The 18,569-nt window shown below is 33.9% G+C and overlaps 1 protein-coding gene across 1 annotated transcript in view; it reads right to left on the bottom strand.

Moving 5' to 3' along the window:
• Positions 1-352: 352 nt before the first annotated feature.
• The window catches only part of LOC127557786 (plasma membrane ascorbate-dependent reductase CYBRD1), a 36,451-nt gene continuing 18,234 nt past the window's right edge, over positions 353-18,569 (bottom strand). Inside the window, exons 2-4 of the mRNA XM_051991098.1 lie at positions 17,905-18,113; positions 4,684-4,838; positions 353-4,374 (exon numbers count right to left, since the gene is read on the bottom strand). Of these exons, the coding sequence (XP_051847058.1) occupies positions 4,080-4,374; positions 4,684-4,838; positions 17,905-18,113 (659 nt within the window). The 3' untranslated portion in view covers positions 353-4,079. The remainder of the gene's footprint in view (positions 4,375-4,683; positions 4,839-17,904; positions 18,114-18,569) is intronic.

Consider the following 18,569-nt stretch of genomic DNA (forward strand, 5'->3'; position numbering starts at 1 on the left):
TAGATCCAACATAGTCTATGCTCATGATATCCCTGTGGACTGTTATATTTCTCCATCATCCAATGGGGCTAGGTATAGAATAGGTACTTAATAAATGTTGAAATAATAAAGGAATAAATAATGACCTTGTATATAAGAAATATTTTTCACAGTTGAAGATCATCCTCCTGGATAGTAGTAAGGAATTCCATATACAATTATATAGGAAAAACTCCAGCCTTTTTAGTGAAAGAATCATCCTAAAAAACAACAACAATAATAAAAACCCACCCCACTCCCAAAACTCTGGGACCAAAAGCTTTGAAATTGTGCCAAGACCTAGGTACATTGTACAAATTGAAAACAAGAGATGAAAGCTTCAAAAATAATTTTTATTACTGTATAAAAACAGTTAGGAAAAATAGATGCATTGTTCTACAAGTAATAAAATATTCAGATCATTTGAAAGTCTCCCATGAACATACTGAGATAAAAGGAATTCTTTCAAGATGAAAACCTTTTGTTTAGTTTAAAACAACTGTCTTCATTTTAAAGTACAATATACATGATAAGTAATCATTATTTATGTACTCTACTGTACTTTCTTGTGATTCCTAGTTCAACATAACCATTATACTATGTGTTTCTATTTTAAAATGTCACTGTCAAGAAAAAAAAATTTGCTATCATTTAACTCCTCACAATTGATGCAAAGTTTTTTTTTTTTTTTTTTTTTTTTTTTTTTTTTTTTTTTTTTTTTTTTCCCTCTTTTGGTAGATTAGTAATCACTGTGGTTGAATAGACCTAATGATTATACTCCCTATCTGAGACTTGGGCGTCAACAGCATAGCCATTTTCTTGGAATTTCATGCTCAAAAGAGGAAAAGGCCTATACCAAAATGACTTGTACATTTTGGGTTCTATATAACCAAAACTTTCTTACTCTGGACTCTGAATAGCCAAAACCACTTGCCAGTATGTTCCTTTAAAGTGCTGTTGGTTTCTTTGTCACTTAATTGCAGGTTTTAAGATTTCTCTTCTAAATATCTGGGCTTGAGGAAGCCATCTAAATACTGAAAAGAAAGTGACATGGCAACCATTCATTTTGATCTATGGAGCAGGAAGATATTATCATTTAATGACATTCATTCAAAAAAGTATATTCATTTAAATTTCTTGACAAAACCACTGTTAGAAATTACTTTGGTGCTGGTTTAAATAAGTGTTAAAATAAAGCTTTCTCTCCTGGAATTAGATTATGGGGTGAGCCAAGCCAGACCATCTCTACTGATGATATAAGCTATAATTACTTTGGGTAGATTCAATCACTTTTTGGGAATATTTAAGGTTTCCTTTTCACCTATTCTTTTAAACTTAATATGAGATATTTGGTGGTGAGGAAAGATTCTTTAAGGGGAAATATCAGTTTTTGAAAGATAAAGGTGCAATTATCATTAGTACAAAAGCCAATTAAGAGGAATCTAAGATGAAAAAGATTTTCTAGACATATTTTTACTATGGATTGTTTTTTATAGAGGCTATGTAAGAAGGAAAAGACACTCCTCTAATGTCTTTTAAGATTACTCTTAAATTAGCTTACAAGAAAGGTTGAATAAAGGGCTAAGATAAGTGGTGGCCCAAATAATTAGTAATGGGGTAATAGAGTCTAATAGCAAATCAAGAATTAACTTTTCTCTGACATCCATTTTTTAAAATCCTTTATAAAATAAAAAAAAAAGTAATCCCAAGTGCTAAGGATTCAGCATCCAAACCTCCCAAATCAACTAAAAAATGTTTTTGCTTAACATATAGTCTTTAATGAAACTTCTCATGAATCTTATTGAATTAGAATTAGAGCAGTGGTATCAAATTCAAATTAGAATTCTAATTAGAATTACAGCAGTGATGCCAATTCAAAGAGAAATGGATCCCTATAATCACATATTGATTTAGAAAGTCATAAATTTATATTACCTATTTTTATTATATCTTTATTTATCCTGTTAAACTTTTCCCAATTACATTTTAATTTGATTATGGCATCATTGTTGCTGGCCGTGGTCCTTGAGTTTGACACCTCCATTTCAAATAATTCCCTCCAAAATGGGCTGCCCCCAAGCTCCTAATATATGTGTATACTTGAAACAACGCATATATCTATGAAAAGTTATTTTTCCCCAAGCAAAGTTGCAATCCATTTCTTTACTGTACCAGATTCAGTTTAGTGGATTTTTTCTAAATTTATTTACCGATTTCATAGAAATTGACATAGTATGGAGTCACTATTCTGACAATGCTATGAATCCATGGGAAATAGTTGATAAAGCAAAGGAAGAATAAGATAGCGCATTTTATTGGCACTCAAGAAATACTTGAGTGACTAGCCAAAGCAGTAGGCTGGGAGTTTATAGATGAATATGATAAAATATAAATGGCTTTTTATCTATTTAAACAATTTCTGGTTACCTAATAAAGAATCAATTTTCCTATTAAGCATAAAAAAATCTTGTTAAATGTATTTGCAATATTAGTGCTATTACAAAACTTGTGGGAGGAAAATAATGAAACCAACTAAACACAAATTTTGAGAAGGTACAGAGCTTTCCCACTACTCAAAGTTCCAATACAGGGGATACAATGGAATCTTGAGAGACTAAATAATTATTTATAGACCTAGGTCCTACTCACTTCTAAGGCTTCAGGAATAAAATTGTGGAGATTTATCCAAGATCTGGAAGGCACAGAGAGTAGAAAAACTAGCTATTAGCTCTGATTTATCCTACAGGCTTCTCTCTGACTTTCATACCCAACTTTGTCCAGATATTAAAATCCAGAAGAATAAAAACAGCCAGTGGTGGAACATTACATAGAATATAATTATATTACATCAAATTATCCAGAATCAAATGGACTGTGGTTTTGAAAGCCCATTTCAGCTGACAGGGGCAGAGAAAGATCAGTTATCTTTAAAGTCCCACCCCTTAGCTATTTGGAATTCAGTCACAGGAGAGAAATCCAGTAGTTAAATGCTCCTATTTCACTTCTTCCTTAGTCTAATTGATTTTGGTATATTACTAAGATTCAATTAAGACTGAGGTGAGCTCAGGTGAGCACACTTAAATCTATAAAGTTCCCTACAACATGCAACTAAATCCCATGTTACTCCAGTTTAGAGAAAATAAAGGGCAAAATGTTACTCTGGAAATTCCTCAAGCATTTAGGATTGTTCTAGCAGAAGCTTGAATATCTCCCTTAGAATGATCCCTAGCCCCAGGACCGCACTGAGGACAATTTGGAGGGACTCACCTGGCCAAAAGCCAGTGTAATTCCTGGGACCAACCAGTTACAAAGTCATTTCACAAGGATTCCAAAATCTAAGCTCATATTGTTAGGCCCAACCTGAACCCACATTAGGAAGCTCTTCTACAAGCAGAAAGGGAAAAAATAGAAGGGCACAGTATGCCCAGTTTATCTTGCTAACTTTTCTTAGGTAAATGTAATATTTTCACTATGAAAGCAGAAAAGGGAACAAGCATTTATTAAGCACCTAATGACACCTAGGTTTCTATAAAAACATTGAGAGCTCAACAATAACTTTAGTCTTCCTTGAGACCTCTGAAACAATTTCTTCAGTCCTGTCTAACTCTTGAGCTTAGGAGACCTAAGGAGAAACTGAAGATGACAGACACTAGGTTATAATTTAAGATCAGGGATGTTCTAATCAATCAAAGTAAACCACAAACATTGACTAGGTACATGTTCTTTGCAAGGCACTTAGCTGAACATTTGAGGATACAAAAAGATAGGATACTATCAGAGAACTTACAGTCAGTCTAGGTGTTCTGAGGAAGAAAAAAGTTATGTCTCAAAAGGTTTTATCTAAATTGATCATATTCTTTTCAGTTCAAATCAGTTCTAGCCCTCAACCACACCATATAATCTTTTTTTTTTTTTTTTTTTTTTTAACAACGCAACTTAATACATCTGGTTAAAATAAATGGATATGATAAAATTTAATGGTTTTTGTAGCTGAATAGAAAGGTACAGCTGAGCTGGAGATGTTTTGAAGTGAGATTATAAGACAACATGCAAGTAGTCCTTTACATGGTTGATCTCTGGCCAGCCTCATCCAGTTTGAAGTTCCTTTTTCTTGTTGCAGCTTCACTGTCCACATCAGATTTGTCCAAATTGCCAAAGTCGCCTGTCACAGAATAATCAACACCCTCTGGAGTGCTTCCATTTGGCTGAAGAAGTTTAGCATTTGGTTCTTTGGGACGCTGCCACTGAGGCCTAGTAACTATCCAAAAAATGATAGCACCGAACACCAGAATGAGAACGCCAAGAATATTGGTAAAAATAGCTTCTGGTGGTAATTTACTATATTCAGGATTTTTCCTTTAAAGAGAAAGAGAAAATGATTAAAAATAAAACCATACATCAATGTGTGAAATCAAATTTTAATTTATTGCTCAAAATAAAATGCCTGAAGAATTTATAGGACCAATTGGATGTTGGGTTCCTGTGAACTAAATGGGGCAAGTATGTCTGCAGTGTCTCTGGGCAAAGTCATCACTTAACCTCTATAGGTTTTTTATCATCTTTAGAAAAGGGAAAGTTCAATGCTATATTATGTGCTTTCAGAAAGCAAATATTTAATATAGAAAGGATGAAGTAGAGAAATGATGAAATACTGCATATACTTACAAGGAAAAAATCAATTTTTCTGTCACTCCCATAAGTGCTGTTGCAATCACTATTCCAAAGATGAGCAGACCAGAATAAACATGGATTGGCATAAGAATTGCTCGGAGTGCCGGGGAAGCAAAAGGAAGCAGAAATATGAAAAAACCTAGAAGAAGCTAAACATAATAGACAAATATTGAAAGGTTAAAATTTAATTTTTATTATTTCTACAAAAGGCACATTTCATTATTTATTACTACAAAAACACATTTTATTACTACCAAAAATACTATTTCTTGAAAATGCAAGCTCAAAGTCAAGGGAATGTTTTTATCTCTAAAAAAACAATCATTCCTCAATGGCACATTCACCCTATTCAGCTTAGCCAAGAAAAGCTGCTTTGGTGATGAGGAAAACAGTGTGTATGAGTAAGAGATGAGATCGAAGGGAAAATTTTCTCCGTTCCCTTGGTAATTAAGTAATTGCTACAAAAGGTAACAAAGGATTGTTCTTTAAGTGGAGACAAAGAAATTTGTCCCTCTTCCTACAATATGCTCTGCTCCTTTCATTCTGTTATCCCTTTCTTATCATATCATATCCATATTCATATTCCCACATAAGTGAGTCCATAAATGGCTCTTAAAACTCCAAAATCTTCCAATTCCATATTGTTACATTTTAGACTCAAGATTGGTGTCAATTCAGTAAATAAAAAAAAACCCAGGTTACTATATATTCCTAGATACTTAGGTACTACATAGATCCATGAGAGCTCTTAAAAGGGCAGCTCCATATCTATAGGTACCTGTGTGTGGATTATAAAGTTTTGATCCTGTGAATAGTAACTTGAAGAAGAGCAGAGAGACTTATATCATCCTACTCCAAGAATCTTGGGGATTCCTTATTTCCTTCCCTACTTACATCCTGAGTTCTTTTTTCAATTGTTTTACATTTGGAGGAGTTTCTGCCTCCTAAAGGGCCTGTCACCCATATTGGCATTGTGAATATTCTCTCTGAAGGAAAGAATACATAAGCTGCTCCTTGCTGGTTCTTTTCTTTAGGTATCACTGCTCCTTTAAGTATAATAGGAACCCTATAGGTTCTTGAATTATTGAATTTAAAGGAATATTTTCAGATACCTTCCCAGGATGGAGTGGGTGAGCTCTGTAAGGGTGGCAGCCTGATGAGAAAAGCATTAACGTCCACTCCACATCTTTCCTGATTGGGGTCAAAGGATTAATGGGAGATGAGAGGTGGGAGGGGGGAATCGGAAGGAAGAGAAAAACACAAAAACCTAATGTGCACTCAGAATGAGCCTAGGAGGAAATTATAATGAGGAAAAAATAATTAAAAATACTATCAATAGTCTATTTTGCATATTTATTTAGCACTTAATACTGCAAATGGAAGCTCTGTGTATTTGAAATTTAAAATGGTTCACAGGATTTCCCCCAGTGATTCACATTGTTCCTGGTTCCCTGATGGTGAACTTAGCTTCCTCCTTCAGTGATTATTTTAGAATTGAAGGGCAAGCTTTTTTATGTCTAGTTTTTGCTTCCTATTTCAAAAGATGGGGATCAGATCATTAGCTCCAACCATTTAACATGAGTACATTTCTGAAGAATCGATTTATAACTCTCCACTGGGTAAGTAACAGAAAAGGTGAGTGAAATAAAAGATGGAGACGAGAACGATGAAGTAAGTAAATGATGTGGAGACCACATAGTAAGGTGGACAAGCTAGTAGCAGAATATTTTCTATAAGAGATGAACAAAAGGGAATGCAGAACAATAAAATGTAAGAAAAAGAAAACAGAATAAAGGCAGGGAAGAGGGGCACATGGAACCACAATAGTTGGAGAGGTTTGCCATAAATGCCCAATCTCCATTTCCTAATATTTCAAGTCCTAATTTTCATGAGTTCCATTCTTCATTCCATGGGTCTATCTTTGAAAATTTGAAAATATTTCTTTCATCCTTTGTAGTATTATTGTGATTTTCCTTACCACCATTCCTTTGTGGTCAATTCTTTTGTGGTTTTCATTCTAGAAGAGGACCGTGACATCAGGAAGGTGATGCCATGATATACAAATGAATTTGATTTAAGTGAGGGAGGATTGTGCAAAGTCACCTGCCTCACTTTCTCTTCCAGAGCCATCTGGGTCCAATGGCAAGATACAGATCAGGACAACTGGAGATGGCCCTGGATAATGTAGGAGACCTTGGCCTTTTTAAATTAAGGTCTTTCCCAGGTCTCTTTCTGACTGAGACAACACCTATTCAATTCTTTTATGGTACTGGGGAAAGAGGCAAGGAGAAGACTGGGTAATTAGATGACCAAGGGACACAGCTCATTACCGCTGAGTAATTTTCTCACTTAAATTTTCCCAACCTTTCTTATGTTAACTTTAAAGATAGGGCAAGAATCCCCACAGAAATGCACACTTCTCATTCCAAGTCTTCCAAAATTCCTGAAAGGCCAAAAGATCTGACTAAGCCGTTCTGGAGTAATTAAAAAAACTTTTTTTAATTCCCAGAAATTTAATCAAAATCTCCCAAAATGCAGAGTAATATAAATCAGTGTAATATAATGGGAACTTGTGGTACAGGCCTACAAGCCAGGAGAAACCTGGGTTTGAATGCAAACTCTGGAGCTTAGTAGCTTTATGATTCTAGACAAGTCATTTACCTTCCTGGCTTTTGCTTCCTCATATTTAAGGTAAGGATAATACCATTTCCATTATCAAGGACATAAGAATGACTTAAGGGAAGCATTTTTTAAAAGCTTAGGGCACTAAATAAATGTGACTTTTAAAATTATGCTTATTAAGTTGGCAAAGTGGTAAAACATACATGCAAATACTAACTCACAAGCAATAAAAATTCAGTGTTGGTGGGTCTCAGGATAGGTATCTTTTTGGAAAATAACTTGGTAAAATACAATAAAATTAGTCAGACTTGACCCAGTTATCCCACTACTGGGCACCTTGTTTGAATGATGTTATTAAAAGGAAAAATATTAATCTAGCTAGCAAGTATCAGCAGGTCTTTCTGAATCCCAATCCAGTTGTTTCTCCACTATAATAATTATACACAAATACACATAATTATTTGCATGTCATTTTGATCATTTTCTTCTAAGTTCTTATAAAATTTTGATGTTATTTTTTATAGTTGTAATTAATGGGTCCTTCAAAGATCAGCACAAGTAATCCCTCCTATATATCTTCCTTTGTCCTCCCAGATGCAAGTGTTGCCCACCCCATTTTCTATTTACTTTTAACATATTTACTCAGACATTTATTTTCTAAGATAAAAATGTAATCTTAAGGTTAGGGACAGTTTCATCCCCAATGCCTACCATAATGCCTGACAAATAGAAGGCACTTTAATAAATGTTCATTGATTAATTGGTTGTTGCTATTATTCTGGTTTCTTCCCTCTACAACACCTTATGTGTATTTTTTTTGTTATTCTTTACATTTGTCTTTGTAGGGCTTTGTAAAGCTACCATGAAAAATTGCCATTAATAATTTCATTACATTGACTTATTTTAAATAATAATTGCATTTATTCAACTGTCCCACAATCTTTGAACATATATTCTTACAATAAAGCTGTTACAAATGTTGTTGTAATAGCTAGATCAATGTTTTTTTTTTTTTTTTTAAATAACATTATATGTATAGATAAACAAAGTTCCTCAGCAGGACTTCTCACTATCAATGAAATCCCAGATTTAGTCTCTATCTCTTGATTTTTTTCTTTTTTTTAAAGTACAAAGTAATATCTCAAAGGATTAGTTCTGCTCATTATTCTTTGCTCATTTTATATTTTTAAGGCTTATTCTTCTCCATAAAACAAAAGGCCTAAGAGAGAAAAAAATTAAAGTTCTAAAGTAAAATTTTTAGATAGTAATAAAAATAGGAAAAATAAAAATATTGAATAGGAAATTAAATAGGGAAAAATATTTAGAGAATAAAGAATAAAAACAGTGGTTCCCCTTCCCCCTCCCAGAACATTTTAGATAGTCCTCCTTCTTCCAGGTACACAAACAATTCTAAGTTCATTGCACTCAATAACTTTTGTAATAATTTTTAGTTATTACATTCAACATATAGCTAAATGTGTCAATAGAACCTTCTTGTTTGGAGCTATTGGGTGGAATAGAGTTCAATTTGTTTTATAAAATTCTGTTGAACTCATACATATATAACTTGTACAGGAAGTGAGACAAAGTGAAGAAAAGAAAACTATTTTTGCATCTTTCTAAGTATTACATTAACCATATATATAATCTATATATAGACACACACGTCAGCTTATAAATTTCTATCACTTACTTTAAAAATGTTTCCCTTTACAAACATGCTATAATTAGTCCCTTTTAAGATTTCATAAAGAGATTTTGCTCGCTTTATGAAGTAACAATGTTCCTGAAAAACAGGAGTTTCCAGAATTTCAAGTTTTTATTTTCCTGGGGGGAAAAAATACATTCACTATCTCCTACCAAAATTTAAATGTGTTTCCTGTTTAAAATTATATGGAAATTTTGATTCTTTCATGATAAGAAGATCTCTTCCTATTCTTGTGGAGAAGATAGGAGGGATGTTGAGTAGATGATAATACAATTAGACAGATTTAGAGTCAATTACATAACTACACTTAAAGAGTCATTGCTAATGGTTCAATGTTAACATGGCAGGTTACCAATGAAGTACTCCATGAATGTGGGTTTGACTATTTAACTTAACTATTTAAAATTTTTATCAATAGAAGTATAGAGGTATGTTCATCAAATATGCAGATGACACAAATCAGAGAGGGGTTGCTACAGATGATAGAGTCAAGAGCCAAAAAGATCTTAGTAGATTAGAACATTGAATAGAATAAAAGAAAATCAATAAAGATAAATGTTAGTCTTACACAAAAATAATGTTATTGATGTCTTCTTATCTATCTCTCCCTCTTTCTAAAGGAATAAATTTTATTTTAAAAAAATCCCCATTTAATATTTTAATTCCCTTTAGTCTATTGAAATTATTTAATTCTTCCCTGCCAAACAAAAGAAAATGAATTTACAATTCTCTGAATGTTGATCCTTTCAATAATTATTTGAAAAATGACCTAAGAATAACAGGTGAACGATACATACAGTTCCAGGCTTACGTGGATCAAGTTTGATGTTAAGGTTGTTCCTCAAAATTTCTCTTCAGTTTGTACTCACAGAATATTAGTAAAGGATTGATTTTCTACAGCCCTAAACTGCCCTAGGAATATACAAATATACTCCCCCACATATACACACATAGATAATCACACATATATGTTTAAAGGGTCCTAAGCTCTTATGAAACTAGGCTAGCAATACATCAAATATAGAGGGTAGGCCTAATTTTACTCCAAAGAAAATGAAAAATTCAAAATACTGACACTTGATTGTAAATATTCAAGACAATTTCCCTTCCTTCTCTGGTGAGCCCCATCTCCTTTAAAGAACTACACATTCCTCCAAAACATCTCTTTCACCTCCCACATGAAAAAGAAGAAAATCTTTCTGCCAGGGAAACAAAATCTGTATATTTTATTGTTATATAGACCTGTTTAGTCTGCATAAATCACAGAAACAATAAAAGGTAAAACTCAGGTTTGTTCACTGCAACATTATCTCATGCTGCTCCATGGCATGATGTTCTGAAAGTTCTCTTCTCTCAAATAGGCCTAATCTAGGAATTTGGTATTATCCAAGTTTCTCTGTGTCCAAGAGAACAGGTCCCAAAACTCAGCATTGCCCCCCCCAAAAAAAAAACACCTTATTGCTGCTTCACCACCATGTCTAGCCATTACCATTTCTATGGTTCCATGATCCTTCCTTTTTAAAAAAACAGCCATGTTGTTTTTTGGAGGTGATTTGGCAATTAGTGAGCCTCTTAAATCACTTTTGCTCCCCACTGTAATGGCCAGTTCCAAATGTTAAACTCAAATACAGGATTCACTATGACAAGAGCACTCATTCCCACTCTATCAAGAAGACATTATCGAAGTCAGAAGAAAATCTCAAATGTAATGCCAGTGGGAACATTTTTATATCTTCTCTAGGATTATCTTCACTGCTGGAATAAAAGACTTATCCTTGAACCTCTTAATTAATCTCGACCAAACTTCTCTTGGTCATCCTCTCTATATTTCATAGCAGAAACTCCTTTATTGTTCCTTATCTAGTTGGATTCTTTTTTGAAATTTATTTTGAAAATCTATCTTACTTTAATTGATGGGACTTTGTATAAAACCACTAATTATTCGTAAGAGCAGCTGGGAAGTTATTACTAGCAGTTGACATAATTTTAGACACCAAAAGAAAAAGTCATTATTAGAAAATCTAAGAAAATAGCTTGCTGAGACTGTTGCTCTTTCAAAGTTTGCTAAGTATATCGTGACTAAGTTGACCTTTTTTTTTCCTTCAGTAGGACAATGTCTTATTTATTTGTCTTCTTTTTTATTTTCTAACCTTTTAATAGGTTGCATTGCTTTCCACTATGTCTCTTCCAAGTTTATTCTCTTAACTCAAATTTAAAAATTCTCCCCTTCTGCAGATGATTTGACTGATGTTATTAGACTATTTCTACATCATCAATAATAAGTTATTGTGTGGTTTTTAGACAAAATGAAATTGCATATAGATGGAGTCTGAATGTAGATCGAAGTGTATTATTTTACTTTGTGGGGTTTTTTGTGTTTTTCCTTTTGTTCCATTTTTTTCTTTCACCATATGATTAACATGGAAAATGTTTAACTTGATTGCAATATATAAGCTATATCAGATTGCTTTCCATCTTGAAGAAACAGGAGGGGAAGGGAGGAGGCAAAAAAAATTTGGAACTCAAAATCTTATTAAAAATTAATGTTGCAAACTATTTTTACATAAAATTGGGAAAAAAAACTATTTACATAAAATAAGAAAAATTGAAAGCCATCAAATGCCATTTATGGATGACTTAGATGTTTTCAATCAGATAGATGACTATGACTCTATTGATGAAAGTGAGGGAAAGCTTCTTAGATCATGGAGGATCTTAGCATTGAGATTTCCACATCTACAACTTGAGAAACAAAGAAAAAAAAAACTAGACAGTTATACCTTTTCTGCTTAGAAGTAGGTCCTTGCTGGACAGTCATACCTACTAAGAATTTAATTTAGTCCCATGTAATGTCATATTTACCTGTCACATTTAAACAACAGTAGAAAAGATTTAGTAGACTGGAAAAAAAAAGTATGTGTATGTGTGTAAAATAAGAAAGAATAAAAACAAAAAGTCCCCTGCCTCCCAACTATCCTAACAATTACATCCTCCTTCTCAACCATGCTTTAGCACTCTTGAGAAATCAAGTCTTTCAGTTATGGGTTTAAAGGAAGAAACAAAACTAAAATTCCCTTGTATTATGAAGGATAAGTATCTAGGGAGACCTGTCTTAATTTTACATGTAGGACTCACAGGGACAGCTACTGAAAGTGCTGGGAAAGAAGTTACAATCTTAAAATTTTTTCTTTCATTCTATATAGTCTTCATCAAGTATGTCCCTTGAGTGTGATGATGGGAAGGGAATGCAGACTAATCTCAGATATTGAGATAAAAGCATCACACACATGATTATTCTTTTGAAACTGAAATACAAAGCCAGTTCTGGTTAGGAGAAGTTTTTTAAGCTCTCATTTTGTAAGTTAGTGGCAAGCCTATTGAAGCATCTCTCCTACTCCTTGGAAAGTGGAAACCCCAGGCACAACCATTTAAAAGTGAACTGATGCATTCTCAACAAGTGAAGCCTCATTTCTGCTCCTAGTTTGAAGCCAAAGAAGAAAAATCAACTTTTGTATGGGAACACCAAGTTTCTGTTGTCTGCTATGCTAATGTTACCACAAACAAAAACAACTAAAGAGCTGGACATACATATATATATGTTTTGCTGAGGCAGTTGGGGTTAGGTGACCTGCCCAGGGTCACACAGTCAGGAAGTTTTAAGTGTCTGAGATCAGATTTGAACTCGGGTCCTCCTGACTTCAGGGCTGGTGCTCTATCTGCTGCACCAACTAGCTGCCTGGACATATGTATACAGTAAAATTATGGAACTTAAAACCAGTTTGTCAAAAGTGTGCTTGTGCATGAAAAGGATTGGGGGCTGTGACGTTGATAATGCAAGGTTAAAAACGGTTTCACTTTTTTTGCCCTTTAAGAAAGAAGGAATTATTTCAGCTGTTTCTTCCTTCTTCCAATAGCATTGGATCATACCCTTATATCAACTCTGGCAGTTCAATATTTCTAAAAATAGATTTCAGAGAACAAAAGAAAATAGCTGGAAACCAATTGTCCTGGAATGTGCTTTGTATGCCTAGTTTCAGACTGAATAAACAACAATCATGAAATGTGTGTGTGTGTGTGTGTGTGTGTGTGTGTGTGTGTGTGTGCACTCATGCATGCACATACACATTCTCAGAGATAAAAGGGAAGCCAGAGCACAGAGAGGCAAGACTCTCAGACTTTTCTAAAATATAAATATCATTAATAGCAATTGATAGAAATTCATTCTTAGCAAAGATAAGCAAAAGAGCACACCTACTAAGGAAGGCTTCCTACGTGGAATCAGTGAATGTGACTCAGGAGATGTTCGCTTTAGCTATTCTATTTAGAAATGCCAAAGCAGACCGTGTGAGAGCTGTCCTGAGGAGTCTGCATTGCAGCTATGATTTTCCACTGATGGCATTCTTCCTGGAAGTCTTAGGACAACAAGAATTTAGTAGTAGACATGGAAAAATGTACTTTGTAGAAAAGGAAATAATGTACTACTTAATTAGTAATGGAGGATCCAAGGTTTGTAGCTGGAAGGGAATTTAGAGAGCCGCTAGATTGCCCGTTTTGTTTTACAGATGAGGAAATGAAGTCTAAAATGGGAGAAATGACTTTGCCAAGATCTCTTATATATTCACTCCCATCCCTTCCCACATCCTCCAAGACTAGCTTCCTTTTCTTGTATGTCTTTAATTGCCCCTTCTCCACTGGACCTTTCCCTTCTGCCTATAAACATGCTCACCTCTCACCAGTCTTTGGGGGAAATACCTTCCTTTCTTCCCCTTCATTGTTAAACTTTCCTACTGAGAGGATGTCCTTATGTTGGGGAATGGCTGAATAAACTACGGTATATGAATGTAATGGAATGGTATTGTTCTATAAAAAATGATGATCAGGCTGATTTCAGAAAAGCCTGGAATGATTTATATGAACTGATTGATGCTAAGTGAAGTGAGCAGAACCAAGAGAACATTATGCACAGTAACACGATTGTGTGATGATCAACTGTGATGGACTTGGCAAGTATATGTTAAATACAATATATGTATACATGTACAAGAAGAATTGGACTTTGAAATAGTGTCCCTTCACAGGCTAATAGTACACTATTTCAAAGTATATTAAAAACAGAGGGATTGGGAATTCTATGTAGTGGTTCACACACTGAGCCTATTCTTTAAGACATTACCAGTCCTCTTAATTGCCAATTTAATGACCTTATTCCAGTCTTCATCTTCCTTGACTTCCCTATAGGTTTTGAATCTATTGATCACTTTCTATTACTGGATACTCTCTCCTCTCTGAGCTTCAACCCATCATCAAGCATTCATTAAATTTCTGCTATGTGTCTGGCATTGTATTTATTAGATCTTGGAATTATAGATATCTTAAATGAAATAACTCCTTTTTTTTTTTTGCAAAGGGCTTAAATTCTAATGGCTTCAAAGATTTGGCAGGATCCTGGTTAACCTCTTACTTCTTGAATTCTATCATACCCTTTAATGTGGATATTCCTCAAAAGTTCTTTCTTTGGAGGCAGTTAATTGACTGTCCTGGTCACAGAGCCAGTAAATGTCTGAGATCACATTTGAACACAGATCCTTTGGACTCCGATAACTGATGCTTAATCCATTGCACCCTTCTCCCCTTAGCTGCCCTTTAAAGCTTATTTCTACTCCTCTTCACTTCTCCCTGGATATCCTTTCCCTTTGCAATTCATTTGCTCCCATAGCCTCAACTGTCATTTCTTCTTCTTCTTTTTTTTATTAGCTTTTTAATGACTAAACATATGCATGGGTAATTTTTCAACACTGACCCTTGCAAAAACTTCAGTTCCTACTTTTCCCCTCCTTCCTTCCATCCCCTCCCCTAGATGGCAAGTAGTCCCATACATGTTAAATATGTTAAAGTATGTTAAATACAATATGTGTATACATATTTATACATCAACTGCCACTTCTAAGAAGATGATTTACAAATCTATATACCCATCCCTAACCCCTTTTTTGAAGTCTGCATCTGCATATCTAAATACCTACATGACTTCTTAATCTGGCTAACCCAATGACAAATCAAAGTCTCATGTCCACAATCAAGCTCATTAGTTTTCCAAAAAATATCTCCCTGTTTTGACTCCACTGTTTCTCTGTGGCACGTGATTTCCTAAGTTTGAAACTATGGAGCTGCATTTGACTTTTCTCTCTTCTAATCTCTCTCCAAACCCTTTGCATCTAGTTCCCTTTCTCTATTCCCACTGCCAAAACCCCGATCAAAACTCCCTCTCTCCTCTTTGTTCTTCATGCTTCTTTGGGAATTATATTTTTAAATGTTGTATTTTTTATTTATTTCATTAAACATTTTCCAATTATATTTTTAATTTAAATTTTAAATAATATTTTATTTTCCAAATCATGTAAAGATTGTTTTCATTTATTTTATTTTATTTTTTATTTTGTTCCCTTTTTAAAAAATTTATATTAACACATTGCTTTATGAATCATGTTGATAGAGAGAAATCAAAGCAAAAGGGAAAAACCATGAGAAAGATTTTTAAAATGCCAGAAGAAGTGAGCATAGCATGTGTTGATTTTCATTCAGTCTCCTTAGTTCTTTTTCTGGATGAATATGGCATTTTCTGTCCAGAATCTATTGTTTTGAATCACTTGACCACTGAAAAGAATCAAATGTTTCATAACTGATCATCACACATTCTTACTGTTATTGTTTTGTATACAATGTCTTCCTGGTTCTGCTTGTTTCACTCAGCATCAGTTCATGTAAATCTTTCCAGGTCTTTCTAAAATCAGCTTGTTCATTTTTTATAGAACAATAATATTCCATTATCTTCATATATCACAACTTGTTCAGTCATGGGAATAATTTTTTTTAATAGTTTTGTCATGTCTTTTTCTTGCTCCAAAGACCTGAATTCAAATCCTATCTCAGAAACTTACTAATTATGTAGATCTAGGCAAGTCTTTTGGTTTTTCTCAATCTCATTCTGTGAAATGAGGATAATAATAATAATACCTAGTTTTCAGGGTTGTTGTGAAGATCAAATGATATAACATATGAAGCTCCTTGCAAATCTCAAAGTACCATGTAAATGCTAGCTATTGTGACATATTTATTCTTTTAGCCACAAATCTGAAATTCAGGATTTGGCAAAGCTCAGAGGGATAGGAACTTTACATTGCCCTCATGAGTCAACCTATATTATAATAGCAAGGGATTTCATTCATTTACTCTTTCACTATTTAATAAATAATTGATATCCACAAAATCATGGTGCTGGAGAAGGTATGAAGACAATCACTTACAATAGCAATATGAAACACTTAGCTGCCACCAACAATATTCAGGCTATAATTCTCTTTAGTGCATTCTGAGTCAGACTAAAATGTAATGGGAAATATTTAACAAAATAAAAAAAAGAATAGTGTACAGCATACATAATGTTAAAATGTGTTTTTCTAAGTCAATATATAGCCATAGGGATCCTTGTGTATACTTTAGTAGATCCCATTTCTGAGTTTGTCAGCCCATCTTAAGTTGTTTCCACTTGTCTTCTCTCCTGGATACCACTTTAGTTCAAGCCCTTATGAACTCTTACTGGGATTTTTCCAATAATTTCCTTGCCACAAGTTTTTCCTCATCTTTAATTCATCAAAGTTTCCAAATCTCAGGTAAAGAATAACTATATCACTTTCTCCATCAAGAAGAATTAGTGGTTCCCTATTGCCCCCAGGAAAAAATACAAATTCCTCTGCTGAGCACTGAATATCCTTCTGAATTTGGATGGAGCTTACCCTGCTAGGCTCAATGTGTATTACTTCTTTTTACTTACCCTACATTCAAAATGGCATTCTTACTGTCCCCCCACATTTTATCTCTAGTCTTCCTGATTTTGGATAAACTGTCCTTTATGTCTGAATGTTTTCCCTTCTCTGTTACCTCTTACATGAATCCTTTACTGATATCCTAGTTTTTATAATCTTCCCCAACTGTGTCAATTTGTACATATTTTGCATTTACTTGTGAATACATTTATGAATATACTCCTATGGTTTCCAAACTTTGCCACAGTGTGCTTGGGATACAAATTCATTACAAATTCATTACTTAATAAACCAAACAGTTATTTTTTTTTTTTAGCCCAGGGATACCATGAAAAAAAATTGTTGAGTCACTATAGGCTATATGAACCAAGAAAATTTAGGAACCTCTATTCTATACATTATTTCTTCTTACTCCTTGAGAAGAAGGATAGTTTGGGGTTTATGTTTTTGTATCCCCAATATCTCATGTGGCATATAATATATATTGGATGCTTAATGCATATTTAGAAAATGAATGAATGAAATAAAAGCATGATCTTGGACCTCAAATTGGGGTAAAAAGATATATATTAAAATTTCCAAGAATATTAGTCAAGTGCCATTTAATCTTAATAATATCAGGAGAAAACTAGGAAATTCCACAACAATCTTATGGAAAGATACATGGAAAAGTGACCAAGAGAAGCAAGCATGAATGTGATGGGTGGTAAACCATATACCTGGAGGAAACAACCACTGCTCCATTTAAGAATTATCAAGTAACCAAAACTAGATTTCATGAGAATGCTGCATGTATCATGAGCACACCTTCATGCATATGCACTGACACATGTGCACACAACATAGACAAATTCTAAATCTCATATTTTAGTTCAGTAACTAAATCCTACAGCTTTCTAGGATGCTTTAGGGGGAAATGCATGGTGAAAACAAACATAATAAAAATAAGGAGAAAAGAATGATGACTGCAAGAAATTCAGAAAGTATAAAAGATCTTATATTATCTAATTTGCCCATTTGGTTTCTTTAGGTCTTGTTTATCAATATTTTTAAGATTCTGACCTGTGCAGTGTAAAGTATGACAGCAGTCAGTCCAATCCAGCTGTGCAGACTGTACATGTTGGGAATAGTCTTGGTATTGTGGAAGTCAAAAACAGATACCAGAGCAATAATTGCAAGGATCAGAGCAACAGCATTTAATCCAGCATGGATGGATTTCATTAGGAGTTTGCTGCATTTCCAGGTCCAGGGTAGTCTGTAGACAATAATTGCTGCGGAAAGAAAAAGGGGGGGGGGGGGAGAAATATTTTCAAAATAACTAAAAGAAAGTTAATGATTTATCTATAGTAATCATAAGTAATTATACATAGTATTTTCCCAAAATTATCTCTAAAAAGTCTAGTTTCTCAGGAGATAATTTTGAGACACCACGGTTTTAGTAGATAAAGAATGGGCCTCAGAACCAGGAAAATCTGAGCTGAAATCCTATCTTTGATTTACATTTTGTATATACTCCAAGCAAACCACTTAACCCCTAAATGTTCAAGATAGCTCTCCAAGACTGCAAAATTTGCAGAGAAGATGCTGTCTTGGATTTTTAAGGGAGTTTCTGCATCCAGTAGTTCATGGAAACCACATATCCTATCCCTAATCACTCACTTAATAGATCTCTAGGCTATTGGAAATGAATGGAAGAAATGGCAGTAATTCTCTAAAACTATGAAAAG

This window comes from Antechinus flavipes, chromosome 3 (assembly GCF_016432865.1).
Source record: "Antechinus flavipes isolate AdamAnt ecotype Samford, QLD, Australia chromosome 3, AdamAnt_v2, whole genome shotgun sequence".
In the NCBI taxonomy this organism is placed as follows: domain Eukaryota; kingdom Metazoa; phylum Chordata; class Mammalia; order Dasyuromorphia; family Dasyuridae; genus Antechinus; species Antechinus flavipes.